Source organism: Oryzias melastigma, linkage group LG16 (genome assembly GCF_002922805.2).
Source record: "Oryzias melastigma strain HK-1 linkage group LG16, ASM292280v2, whole genome shotgun sequence".
NCBI lineage: Eukaryota > Metazoa > Chordata > Actinopteri > Beloniformes > Adrianichthyidae > Oryzias > Oryzias melastigma.
Window position 1 is genome coordinate 19,981,405 of NC_050527.1, and position 14,382 is coordinate 19,995,786.

At 40.0% G+C, this 14,382-nt stretch overlaps 1 protein-coding gene across 3 annotated transcripts in view; it reads left to right on the forward strand.

Moving 5' to 3' along the window:
- Positions 1 to 14,382, forward strand: part of oxr1a (oxidation resistance 1a) — a 219,761-nt gene that overhangs the window by 184,724 nt on the left and 20,655 nt on the right. For all 3 annotated transcript variants that reach the window (XM_024267094.2, XM_024267097.2, XM_024267096.2), the window contains 2 exons: positions 7,744 to 7,896; positions 10,499 to 10,683. In XM_024267094.2, the coding sequence (XP_024122862.1) occupies positions 7,744 to 7,896; positions 10,499 to 10,683 (338 nt within the window). The remainder of the gene's footprint in view (positions 1 to 7,743; positions 7,897 to 10,498; positions 10,684 to 14,382) is intronic.

Sequence of the window (14,382 nt, forward strand, 5' to 3'; positions counted from 1 at the left end):
CATTGTTCAGAGCCATTGAAGGTCTATTTTTAGAATCCTAACTTTAGGAAAACTTCTTGACAAATTGAAAAGTTTCTTGTTGAATATTCCAGTTAAATTGATTAGGAAATAAAAGTGTTTATTACAATACCTAACCACCTTGTCTCTGAAAATGTGCCATAAAGTATGAATCCGTCCGATGTGGGCCGTCATCCACCTCATTTAGTCCACCATCCGCTCGTATTGATCCGTGCTCCTCTGACGGCGCCTGAGGCCACACGCCGGCGCTCTGAAGCCTCTCTGCGTCCGCCTGCTGGGGTTGGCAGAAAAAAGTAACACATCTTGCAGGGATGGATTGTTGGCTGGTTGGATGACCGGCTCTGTGCGTGCGCAGGGGCGTGCACGTGCCTGCACGAGTCGCTGGCTGCCTGCTTGTTTGGCGGGTGCCATGCGCTGGCGCGGGCGCTCTGTGGTCATCCGTCTGCACTGCAGATATGTGTTCTCTCTGACTGTAATTGAGCTGTAGAGCGACCAGAGAATATGACTTCGTTTGGACCTCTCGTGCACGCTCCTTGTGCATCTACTCCTGTGACCTTCTCTTTCTCTTTTGGCACCACTTCCATCTCCCTCCGTCCTTCCTTCTGAGTGACTCTTGGATCAAACCTAACCAGTTTGGGTTACCTATGTGTTGTGAAGCTGCTTCCTCAAATCTAATCAGATTATAGTTTTCATTGACAGGATGTCTGTGTCCTATAGGAGGTAACTACAATACTTTAGGACACAAACAACAGCACAGATTGTTGTGGAGTTTCTTTGTTTTCAGACCTTCAGTGAATCACTGTGTGCCCCTCGCAGTTCCCTCCAGGCCCACTAGAGGGAGCTGTTTCCCGTGTTGTGTTTGCATCAGCGTGTCAGTGTCAAGGTCAAAGCTGGGTGTTTCCTGCAGGCTGGCTGTGAAATCTCTATCATCACACAGTAGCAGATGAAATGGCCGTGCTTTCATGTTTGAACGGGTTGATTTCATCTGTGCACGTTCAGTCTTTACAGGGAAACATTTTACCCAGAGGCAACTCTTCTTTTTTATTCCAAACACTACATCAAGACTCAGATATCGGAGTAAAGCTAAGCAGTAATTATCTAGTTATGTATTTTATATTCTTCAGGATTTTCCACCACTATGAGGACATCTGTTAGTTCTGTCCCTCTGTTGTGGCTGCTGTGGAGCAGTGGGAGAGCGGCCAACCGCAGATTGAAAGGTTTTTGGTTTGGTTCCCGCTCTGCCCACCCATGTGTTGAAGTGTCCTCGGGCAAGACACTGAACCCCAGTGTGAGAATGTGTTTATAGTTGAACGGGACTGTGAAGCGCTTTAGACCTTAAAGCAGCACAGGAAGTCCTATAGAAGTACACAGAGTTCCCTCGTTGTATCGCGGTTCACGGTCTCACTGTTTCATGGATTCTACTTCAGTGCAAATTTGCATGATTTTTGTTTCTCTCTCTATTTATAGCACATTGTGTTCTGCCTCCTGATTGGCTGTTGACCTTGTCAATACCCCCCCCCCCCTGCAGCTTACCAGAGTTACATGAATCATCTTTAAAGGTTTAAACAATAGAGAAGTCCACAAAGCTAAATCAGGGTCAGACAGGCAGAGGTCAATCAAGATCATGAAATCATCCAAGAGGAGAGTAGAGATGTCAGAGTCCAGGTGAGGGTCAGGGCAGGCAGCAGGGTCAGAAACAGAAGATCAGGTCCAAATAGAAACGCTCAGTAATGCAGACAGGATGGCATGAACAATACTTCACACTAAGTCAGGCTCTGTGCAGAGCTTAAGTGTCCTGTGGGTGATTGGCAAATGTAAACAGTTGAACAGCATCAGGGAGTGTGCGCTGGGGCTGCTGGGAGTTGTAGTGTCATCAGTACTCTGGAGTCTGCTCCCGCTGGTGACCAGAGGAGGAGACAGAGCGCTGGCTCCTGACACTGCCTGTCTGAGAAGTGTATGAAGTCTGTAGGGAGCAGTGTTACAGCTTTAAAACATCTAGGATTCTACTATATCATAGATTTCACCCTTTGGGTTAATTATGGCTTAATGCTAGGGTTTTTTTTATTAGACTTTTTAAGTTCTTTGCTCAAATTTGGAGTTTAGCTAATATTTTAGCATTATGCTAGCTGTTTTGTCAAGACTGTTTTTTTTTTGGCTATTATAGCATTTAGCTAATATTTTCGTCAAGCTTTCAGCTTCAGCGTTTTCAGCTATCAGCTTGAGTTTTTTTAGTAATCAGTCTCAGCGTTTTTCAGCTACCAGCTGTGGTGTCTTTTGCAGCCACATTCAGCTTACAGCATTCACATTATCGCGGGTAATGCTGTAAATGTAGTTAAAGTGGTCGTCGTTCATAAAATATAAAAGAATGTTTGGCTGCTGTTGTTGAATCCAATCAAATGTTTCTGACTTTAGAGCGATGTTTGAGCTACAAATGAAACGTTTTATTTGATCAGCCTTTTGGTTTTATCAGTTAGAGCAGCAAAACGCAGGAAAACATTCTCTCAGGCCTTTGAAATGCCTTCTGAGCAGCTTCTGGAGGATTCACAGTCTGTGTGGACTCTGAGTGATGGGTTTTTATTTTGTTGCCAAAATGCTACACCCCTTCCTGCAGTTTGCCGCACCAAATGACAGGGAACGGGAGACGGGAGAAGGCCTGTTTTGACACCTGTACCTGCTCATTTGAAGCAGGTGCGTGCGCAGGTGGGACGGCGCCGGGGCAGGAAGGTACGCTCGCTGAGGGAAGTGAGTCTGTGGGGATGCGCAGCTGTGCGTCAGCTGGAGTGGTTGGTTAAGTCCTTCTTTGAAGGCGTTGTAATTCCCATTAGACGGTTGGAAGCAGGACCATTTGCAGGCCGTCTTTAGGAAAGCTTGTTTTGGCTGTAACAGATTGGCCGGGCTGCTCAGCCTCCCCTGGCTGCCAGTGTCTGGGCCGCTTGTGTCGGTGTGGGTCAGTAGCTGCAGGCTGTTTGTCGACTGCGCTGGGAGATGGCGAGGGGGAGGCCTGGGTGAGGGTGTCAAGAGGACAGCAGACAGTTGTTATGGGCTCAGGCTCTGGTCTACGGCCTTCATTGCTGCTGCGGTTTTCTCACATCTCCACCGGCGGCTCTGGGGAGGGCATCACACCCACACAGAGTCCAGCTCTTCTTTTGTGCTCAGCAGTCACGCCCTTCCACTGCTGCTTCTCTCCCTGCTCTCTGTTTCACTGTGATTTCCACATACTTACTTAGGTGTTTTTTCTCTTCCTGCCCAAGCTGTGACGCCTTCAGCAGACATTCAGTCCCACACACTCAGTCCATGCTGTCCAGCATTGTTCTGTCAATCAGACCAACAGGTGTCCCAGAGGACGGACACCCATCAGTCTGTCCCTGTGGGCTCACTCATTGCATGGCAACGAGCCACTGCGAGAAACACCGCGCCAGCTCTCCTCGCATTTCCAGCCCAACACACACACCATCTGTGGCAGATTGCACAGTTTCCATACTGTAGATAAGAACGCAGTCATAAAATTGCTTTATAGCAGGTGTATCAAGATATGCTACAAGGAAACACGTGCTTTAAGTGTCATTTAAATTCCATTTTGTTTGTGCAACATCTGGCAGATAGTAGGAAAAGAGTTATTTATGAGGGTTAGAACATTCTAACGTCTCTGGGAGGTTCAGGTTTTTGATTTGGGTTTGTTTACGACAACGAATTCACTACGGAGGAAGAAGAAGAAAAATATATAAAATATATATATAAAATAGGCCACACACAGACATAAATACACAGTACATGTATATGAGAGATTGTTTTAGATCACATGTGTCAAAGTCAAGGCAGATCATTTTATTTTATTGTTAATAATGGCCGGATGTTATCTTGTGCTTATTTCTAACTTGTAGAATTTTGACCAAAAGAAACTAAATTATAAATTGATTTATTCTGGAATAATATCCCTGCCTTTTTATAATTCATTATTATGTTAAAAAGTTACTATTTTAAAGTTTTAAAAATTGATAATTTGCTACCTTTCTGGACTACTATATTTTTAGGCTGTTTTTGTAGTTTAGCGAATATTTCAGCTATATGCTAGCTGTTTTGGCTAACCTTAGTTGTTTTTTTTTTATTTGTTTGTTTCTTTTTTTGTCTTATTTGGCTTTTTAGCTAATATTTTATCTGTCTTTCAGCTTCAGTGATTTCAGCTATTAGCTTCAGCATCTTCAGCTATCAGCACTAGCATCTTTAGCAGCCAAATTCAGTTTACATCATTCACTCTAGCATTATCACAGGTAATGCTATATATGTAGTAGTTCACTTTCGGCTTATCCCTTTCAGGGTCTCCACAGCGTAACATCACCCACTGTTTCACATCAGTGATTTAGTAGAGTTTTTACACCGGATGCCCTTCCTGACACAACCCTGTACTTGAGGGGCACAGGGACCCAGTTAGGAAGCAGGGTCAAGGGTCTTGACTAAGGACCCAATCTGGGTGGAGATCAGTGGACACCATGGGAATCGAACCCAGGGCTCCTGGGTGTCAGCCCTTCACCTAGTCCACTGAGCCACCCAGCCGCTGGCAAGGATATATATATATCTAGTTCATAATTATGTTAAAAAGTTACATTTTTAAAGTTTTTAAAAATGTAGTTTTAGAGTGTTCAATAAATGTTTATCCTGTTCAGCCTGTGATCTAAGGTGTGTTTTGATTTTGGCCCCTTGTGTGATTGAGTTTGACACCCCTGATCTATAGAGTTCACTAAGTATTGAAGGAATTCAGACACTGTGTCTGCCTGTTTGGAGCGTACTGCTGTCCGTCTGTTTGGATTTTCCTTCATCTACATGGAGCACAGAGGGATAAAAGTGTCTGCATGACCTCTGGTCTCACGCAAGATGGCCACGGAAGCGGAATTTTCGCAACTTTAGCCGGTTGCGTAAGCAGAAACTTTAGGAAACCCTTTCAAAATGATCATTTAAAAACTTTTCTGAACCATCAGCTTTTAGCTTTTAAGTGTGAATAATAGTGTGCAGGATGAGCTTCAGATACTTTGGAGAAAAAGCCATGAAATGCCTCTCTTTTGAAAAGAAAAAGGTTAAAACGGGGGGGTCCGTTTGAGGACTTCCTGCCAGTGATTTCGGACACAATTTTTTTTTTTTTGCGTCCGTCTCCAGCAGGGGGAGGGACTTCCGGCTATTAATTTTCGAGCGCCATATTTTGTCTCTGTGGCCAGATTCTCTTGGCTTAACCAGACTTAATAAAGGTGACCATGCCCCATGACCACTAGAAACGGAGAAACAAATACTAAACACCGGAACATCTATCAACAGACAAAGAAGTTAGTAACTTCAACAATAGGAAGTAGACAAACAGAAAATCTGTGATGCTTTTAAATTGTTGTCTGCTCAGTATTGGCCATTAGCCATCTATTTTCATGAAATCCATTTATGTAATGTTTCATCCTGGGAAACGTCAGCATGAACTCTGTCTGCTTAATTCAAAGTCACGCCGCATGCTGAGTGAGGGAATCCAGGTTGATGCAAACCATTAGAGATGGAAGAAACTGGTAAACACACAGCACAGCTCGGTAGTCAGTTCTACAGTGAAAGTCTCGTTTGTTTCTCTAAATCAAAATGTAACTGTTAATAAGTTGTTATTGCAGGTTTTAACACACTCACTTCAAGCGTGCCCTGATAGTCCAGCCCTGACTCCAGGCCCTGTTATGGCCTAATGGCATAACACTGAGCAAACACAGAGCTGTGCTCCTTAATTAAAGCTCCGCTCTCGTATGAATGTTTTTCACCTAATTACCGCCGTGAAGTTCAGACGCACAGGAGGCACATTCTTCTGGCTCTTCGCTCGCTTTCCTCTAACCCGATTGTGTGTGCAGAAAACATCCCTTCATTTATAGATAATGCATTTAGAGAGCCGAACACATTAGTTTGATGAAATCAAAGAAAAGCAAATTAGTCATGCTGTATATTACCAATTGAAGTGAGCACATGTCTGTTCTCCAGCCTTCATTATTTAGGATCTGGCTGTCTGGTTGGAACCCATTTACAGGTTTGAACGAGATGTATTCTTCATCATCATAAAGGAGCTTGGTAACGCTGCCTCTGGAGCCATCGCTTGATGTCAGCTGTGTTTGTCCTGTGTGTCAGTCTAACATTAAAAGAACCATTTGGTCCACTTTCTTACCGTCCAAAACCCAGAGAGAGCCACAGAGTCCAACTTCCTGTTTGGAAAAATACATTTTCTTTTTTTGATTATTGGGACAAAAAGGCTGAGACATTAAGATCCATGTGCAAACGGTTTAATAGGACAGAGCAAGGGCAAGACAAAACACAGAGGTGAGGCAGAGAAGCGAGTAAACATCCATGGGTCAAAAACAAGCAGAATCAAACTACTCAGACCGACATGTAAACACGATCAAGACTTCACTCTGAAGTTGAGGCTGGAGTGAGTATAGATGCTGGTGGTTCTGATGAGGATGGTGATGATCAGCCCTGCATGGAGAAGACTGAAGAGGTGGCTGATGGGAGTTGTAGTGAGGAAGGTGCTGAAGATGGTTAGTACTCAGGAGAGTGCTCCCTCTGGTGGTCGGAGGAGGACATGGCAGACAGAGTCCTGAAAGTTGAGTTATTCATTTATAAAAATGTAGCTTTCAAATACTTACAATAATTGAATTATAACAGTATTAACATTTCTTAATATGTCATTTTTGTGAACGTTTAGTAAGTATTCACACTATAGTAATTCTTCTGCTCCTTCAGATTTCATCAATCTTGGTATCAAGACGTTCAACTCGTTCAGGACATTACTGCTTGTACTTTTGTTTTCCTAAACTTTATAGTTTTTGAAATATTGAGCAAAATATGCCTTTTAGGAAATGAATGAGAAAGTTTTCAGATTTCAAAAATTTAAGAAGATTAACAACAAGCCTTTAAATATTATTATATTTTATATTATATTAATATATATTATATCAATATAATGATATTATATATTATAATTATATTAATATATATTATATTAATATTAAATAATATTAACATTCATGTGCTATGTTTTCAACTTTTATAGTAATTTTTAAAAAATGTGGGGTTTAGCTAATATTTTAGCAACATTCTAATGTTTTTGGCTAAAAAGTTATCTACTGGAGTATATTAGGCTAATTTAGAGTTCATCTTCTATTTTAGCAACATGCTAAAATTTTTGACTAATTTAATTTACTGAGGAATTTTAGCTTATTTTGGAGTTTAGCTAGTATTTAAGCAAGAAGCTAGCTTTTTCGGTTTATTTAGCATCTGCTGAGTTTTTTGGACTAAATTGGAGTTTATCTCACATTTAAGCAACACGCTAAATGTTTTTGCAAAATTGGCATGTTTTAAGGACTTTTAAGCAATTTTACTATAAATTCTTCAGAAATTTAGGTCAACTTCAGCGCTCTTTCATAGTCCTTAAACAAAATTTTCAGTCTTTTAACAAATTTAACATTTTGCAAATGCATTTTCAGCAAATCCGTCAGCAGTTAAAGTAAACTACGTCACCATTTTCAGCAAAAAGCTTCAAAATCTTCAGCGACTACTTTCATCAAAAATCATTCACACAATAAAACCAATTAACCAGAACTACAAACGCAGTATTTTACTTAAATTATTAATTATTCTACAAACCTAAAGAGCCACATGAGTCACTCTTATCCAGTTGATTTAAAGGCAGTCTAAAGTGTTTTATTTTTCTTTTTTCAGGATTCTGATGTCCTCCCCAGACCAGATGCCGTTCATCCTCCTGTCTTTTCCGCTCTACGCCAGTCCAGAGTGGTGTCATCCACCTCCGAGGAGGAAGAGGCTCTCACGGAGAAGTTCCTCAAGATCAACTGCAAGTACATCACCGATGGCAAGGTATCTCGCTGTAAAGACACACACATACCAGCACCACAAGCAGTCCTTAAGTACCTTGAGATATTTTAAAGTATTTGCTCAGAATCAAACAGTTGAGCTGCAGAAAATCCATATTTTCACCTAGAAAAACACCAGTTACCATTGACAAGTCTTTATTTTTTTCTAATCAGGTATTAACCCTTAAACACCGGAGCTCCAGTGTTTATTTTCTTTCCAGTAGATTGTGAAGGAGAAAAGCAGCTGATGAGCTGCTTTTCTCCTTCACAATCTACTGGAATTATCATGTTAACGGTTGAAATGTTACAGTATGTTAAATATTTTGTGTTTTACCGTCACAAACGACTACTCTGGTATTAAAGAGTTCATTCGTTTGAAACAAGACCAACGGCTGTATATGGTAACTGGACTGAGTGACTCCTCCCCCCTGGTGTTCCAAACAGGAAGTACCTGCTGGCTCCAATATGTCAAAATAATTCATCATTCTATAAGTCAGAATAATTGTTCTTGATAAACTTCAATTTTTAGTGACTTTTTAGTTTTTTTCTGTATTGAAAATAAACTGACCAATCAGTGTCTGGTCTCACATTGAACTTTGGAAACATTTGACAGGATTCGAGTCCCTCTTCTATTGGTCTTTATTACACCTTAAACATGTAGGACCCTCAGTGGGGGGTACACTCTCTTCTTCTCTATTATTCCTTTCTGTCCAGTCTAACAAAAAACGTATACAAAAATAATTTATATAAATTAATGGTGTAACAGATCTCATGGTTCGGATCATTTTTCGGATCAGTAAATAGTAAAAAAAAACAACTGGAAACAATAAAGAATTAAAGGCCTAAAATTACTGTTTTGAAAAGTTCCAATACATATATTTGATAAAAGATATATACAGTACTTTAAAGTGTAAATATACTCTCACTTATAGTACATAAAAACATTTACTCATTGAGGATTATTTATAAAAATAAAATATCTATGAACTTTGGACACAAACCAAAAACTAAAACGTGTCGTTTCTGATGACATTTACATGTCTTGAGACCAAATCTACTAACAGTGAGAGAAAAGAATGCCTGAAAATAGTTTATAAATTACCAAATCTATCTGCAGTAACCCCAAAAATGCACATTTTCTCTGACTACAGATCCGTACGGACCGTGGATTAGCCACGATTAGACACCCTTAATATAAATAAAGTTTAGCCTCAAATACAAAAGAGGTTTAATCTAATAAATACCTAGTGGGTCAGGAGATTCATAACCCTGTATGTCAGGAGTCTGTAACCTATAGCTCCAGATCCACATGTGTCTCTTTTATCTCTCCATGGTGGATCCTTGATCAAATATAAAATAAGTCATGGAGACTGCTGATCCAGACATGTCACCATCAGAGTCAGCAGCTCCTGATAATGTCTGTCTAACCAAAACTACCTAAAGAAAACAAATAAACAAAGCCTGAAAACTAAGACTACCAAGATCCAAACTAAAATAACAAAACCCAGCAGAGTAAGACTGATGAGGACAAAGAAGGGAAAAAGAACAAAAATAAATAAAAGCGGCTTCAGCTCTGATCTGTTTGCTCAAAACAATGACTCAGACCGACTAGATCAATCACTGCTTACTGACAACGTCTGGTTCCAACGTAGCGATGTCCGTATTACAAAGAAATGGCGACTGAATTCTTTTGTTTTGTTGGAGCCAGAAGTAAGTCACTTTCTATGGGTGACCTCACACTCACTCGGTCCAGTTCTCAAATACAGTCAACGAACAAGATTGAGGATCTTATTAAATAAAAAAATGAGATGATGTTGATTTTCTGTCATAATTCTACATGTTTTTCTATATCCAGAGAACATGGAAACAATTGCCTATAATTCCAGCGTTTATCGGAATATTTGCTGCTATGAACAGCTGGTTGATAATATATATCAGGAGTGTCAAACTCAATCACACAAGGGGCCAAAATCCAAAACACACTTTAGGTCGCAAACGCTCTAAAACAACATTTTTAAAAATTTAAAACCATAACTTTTTAATATAATTATGAACTAGATATATAGCATTACCAGCAATAATGCTAGTGTGAATGCTGTGAGCTGAATGTCTGCTAAAGATGCTGAAATTGATAGCAAAAAACACTGAAGGTGATAGTGGAAAACGCTAAAGCTAATAGCCCACCTAAAAATTAGTTAAATGCTAATTAAGCATAAAAACAAAAAAAAAAAATGAAAAAAACTTAGGTTAGCCAAACAGCTAGCATGTAACTGAAATATTAGCCATATTCTTTACCTGGATGGTCTACATCTCACAGACTCAACTCTGCACAGGCTTTGTCTTTAAAGTGTTTGTGTTACACGGCCGTCCTCTTTCCCGCTCAAACACTCTCAGATCAATAGTATTGAACAGCTGATTCAGTTCCAAGTACCAGATGAAAGCTCTGATGTGATCAACACTCTCAGTCAATCAAGTGGTCCTGATTGAGGACGTTTGTGGTCTGAAAGATTTAACCTGGAGTTCTTTCCGTATGGCAGAAGTGCTGTCTGATTATCTGAAGAGACTCCCTCGCCGTCTGATCCTTCTTTTCTGCTCGCTGTTGTCAGGGCGCGGTGAGCGGGGTGCTGCTGGTGACCCCCAACAACATCATGTTCGACCCCCACCGCATGGATCCGCTGGTTCAGGCCCACGGCTGCGAGGAGTACGGCATCATGTGTCCTCTGGAGGAGGTTCAGTCTGCCGCCGTCTGCAAGGAGATCACCGACCCCAAGATCAGAGAGAGCGTTCCAGAGTAAGAGCGCTTCTCTGGGAAAACGCAGGAAATCTTCCAGACTATTTCGCTTCTTCAGCCGTTAGAATCTTATGAACTTATGAAGTCATCGACCAACACTAACACATTCTATTTCAAATTAATGTAAACATTTTAATTATTTATTGGAATTAATTTTTTGTGAAATTAATTAATCGTGAACTGTAAATAATTAAACGATTTTAATTGCAATGATTTTAACCTCATAATTGCTGTGAAAAGCCTCATTTTGAGGTATTTTATTTAAGTTTATCACATTTTAGCGCAGTTATAGATCAAAATAAAACCAAAAAAATTGGCTCTACTACGTTTTTTTAAATTATATAAGACTTCCAATCTTTATTTTGACACCAGTGAGAGGTCATTTATGTTCAATCTTGAACAAATAACAAAATAAAAAAACATCAGGTCCAGACTCTCTAATTTACCACATAAAAAAACAGACGGAACAATTTTCTGAGCAATCCAACCATACTGAACAAGAACTTCTTATTAATAGCAAAATTCAAATGTTTTGGAATTTTTTATATAATTTATTCCACAGTTTACCACAACAGCAAGACAGTAGAAAAGACAGATATAGTTTCATTTAACCTATATTTATTTCATTTTAAAGGCTGGGATAAACCAAACAAGAAACAGAAAAAAGAATCTAAGAAGGAAGAAATGAAACACTACGGAGGAATTAAACTTTTCAGACTTTGTTATTTTTTCATAAACTTTTGCTTCATTATCTGGACAAAAACAAGCCTAACTTTTCCTCTAAAATTATACTTTTTTAACTTCTCATGACGATCACCTTTTATCAAAAAGGAGCTAGAGCAGAGCGCGGGCGTCGCGCTGAAGATGTTACCGTGACACACCACAAATTAAACAGTCGGCTTTTGTAGATAAATTAAAAATAAATTAATTAATTTAATTAAATTAATATAAATAAATATAATTAATATAAAATTAAATTAAAAAATATTTAATTAGATTAAAAAATGTAAATAAATAAAAAAATGCAACTTCAAAATAGGATGAATTTGAATTTATTTAATATTGATATTTTTCTTAAATGACCATGATATGAGCTGGATAAAACACTCCTCCAGGTGTGCATAACCCATAAGTAACCATCCAACGCAAAAATGAGATTAATGCGATTTAAAGAAATATTGCGCTAAGTAATTAATCTTGAATTACCCAATAATTTGACAGCCATAATTTTAATGTCAGCGTTTGGTTTCCTTAAGCCATTTGATTTGGCATAAATTTTATAAGAAACATAAACTGGTTTTACTATCATTAATGTCACAGTTCAATAAAGTAGGTCGGCGCCGGTCCCTTCAAGTATCTTCTTTATATCAGCTTCTACAAAGGTTTAGGACGGCTCCAGCCTTCTTGATATGAGCTGAGCTCGACCTTAAGTTAGAAGATTCAGAAAGAGAGGCTAAAATCACTCAAAGCAAATATTTGATAAATGTTTGTAAAACCCTAAAGGCTGGTTTATACTTCCACGTGATTCGTAATCGCTCGCGGTGGTCCCACGGCCATCGGAGCAGAATCAGAATGCTACACCTGTTACGCCCGGAGTGCAGTCACATGCAAATCAAATTAGAGTACGTGACTACGCAGAAAACTCTGTCCAAAAGTATTTTTTTAACACTAAAAATAATGAAGAAATTAAGAAATACTGAACGTCACACCCAGAGAGAGACAGAGTGGACATCTAGTTAGAACATAGAGCAAGTTGCTGGAAAAATATGTCCTCTTTCTCATATCTTACAGCACTACAGAATACAGTTTGTTCCTTTTTTAATGTAATGTTGTTGTCTATATGTATGTTCCCTCCTTCTGTTCAGTGGATGAACTCATCACTTCCTCCTCTGCCTTCATGTACCTGAGCGCTCACAGATGCTGCAAGTGTCTGAGCGAGATGCTGATCACGTTAACAATAAAACACGATCGCATTGCTTGAAATGTATAAACACCAGTCAGAAGTACATCGTAGTTATAGTGGAGAGTCACAATCAAATCCAGTCAACATTAGTATGAACGAGACCGCCAGATTGTGGTTCCGACTGATGCGATGGCTTATCGCTGTGACGTAAACCAGGAAACAAACTAGAACACTTTCTTAAGAAATACTTTGATTTACTTTCTATTTCTAGGAAGCCTAAAAAAGTGTTTTTTCATTATATATAAAAAGGGAAGTGTTCACACAAGAGCAGCACAGCTGTTCCACAGGACAGTTTTAATGAAAATGCTGTTCTTAACATGTTCTTCTGGCATTTTTCTCATGATGGAGGATGTTTATGAAGAAAACTAAGATTAAAGTTGTACTTCTGCGTATTTCTTTATTCTATTTGTTGTGAAAAGATCGTATTTGTGATGTAGAAATTCGGTTGAGCGGGCCTCAATCTCTGAGCTGTCAGCAACAGGGAGGGGAAGAGGAGGCGGGGTTGCTCTGCTCATTAGTCCTGCCCACAGCTCCAGGTGAATTTCTGATAATCTCCTGCAGAAACTATGTCTTAGAAAACAGCACAGGCTTTTTGATTTTGGCTAAAGCAGCAAAGGTTTTGGTTGGATTAGTTTGAGCTTGAGCGGTTGCATTAATCTTTGTCCATGTTTTGAGAGAGGCGACACTCGTAGGAGGAACACAGGATTACCCGCCGGCTGCTGTGACTGTCAGATGAAGTTCAGAGATTCACACTCACCAGAATAGAAGACAGAAAGTCGCGAGGGTTAATGAAGTGTGCCTTCACCCTCCCACATTGGGATTGTGTACGCAGATGGAGACAGATGATTGTGTTTGTGTTCCTTCCGTGTGAGTTTGTGTATTTTTAATGATGACTTTATTTTGACTGGCGCCGACTCTACTTTCAGGGGAGATGAGGGAACGTCCCGCCTCCTGTTGAGTCAATGTTTTGTCCTCGTCAGGCCCGTGTTCTCTCTGCTGCCATCAGAGATGCTGTTGTGCTGGAAAATGGCAGCTTTCTGTGCCAGGCCCAGCTGTTTCCTCAGCTGTGGCCCATCATCTGTAGCTCCTGTTCCTCCGCCCAGTCGGGCTGACCTCCTTCGCTCTGTCTGCACACACAGCTGAGCGACCAGCACCGCCTGAGAGGAGAGCTGGTGATGTGCAGGTCTGTTTGTCCGGGACCTCTGCTCAGAGATAAACGGAGGATTGTGAGCTGAACACGGGAGTTTTAGTGTTCAACAAGTAAAAATACAGTTCTGTGGAGAGACTGGAGGAAGGGAAACTGGTGCTGCTGTTAACTTCACTTCCTTGTGTTGAACCCTTCTGCTCATCGTTTAGAGCAGGGGTCCCCAAAGTCTTTCTGGTGAGGGCCGCAGAACTGTTTTCTTCTCTGATGGGGTCGGTTTGTAGGCTAGCAGAAAAAGAGTAACAATCACAGCCTAAATGTAAACATTTATGGTTTTCCAGAAAGACACACATAGCCACATTTTAAACAGTTCATGAACTCCAGACCAGATCAGCTGGGAGCTTAGAAAAAGTTAACCAAAATCAGTTGATGGAGTTTACTACGGACAAGTTACTCCAGAAGTCATACTTTTCCAAGGAATGCAAAGTTGGGGTCCAAGATTCTGTCAAGTATAAGGATTCTGTTTACAATAACCTGAGTAAAAACAAAACGGCATAAAAGAGGAAATTTAAAAAAAGCTCTAATAAAAACA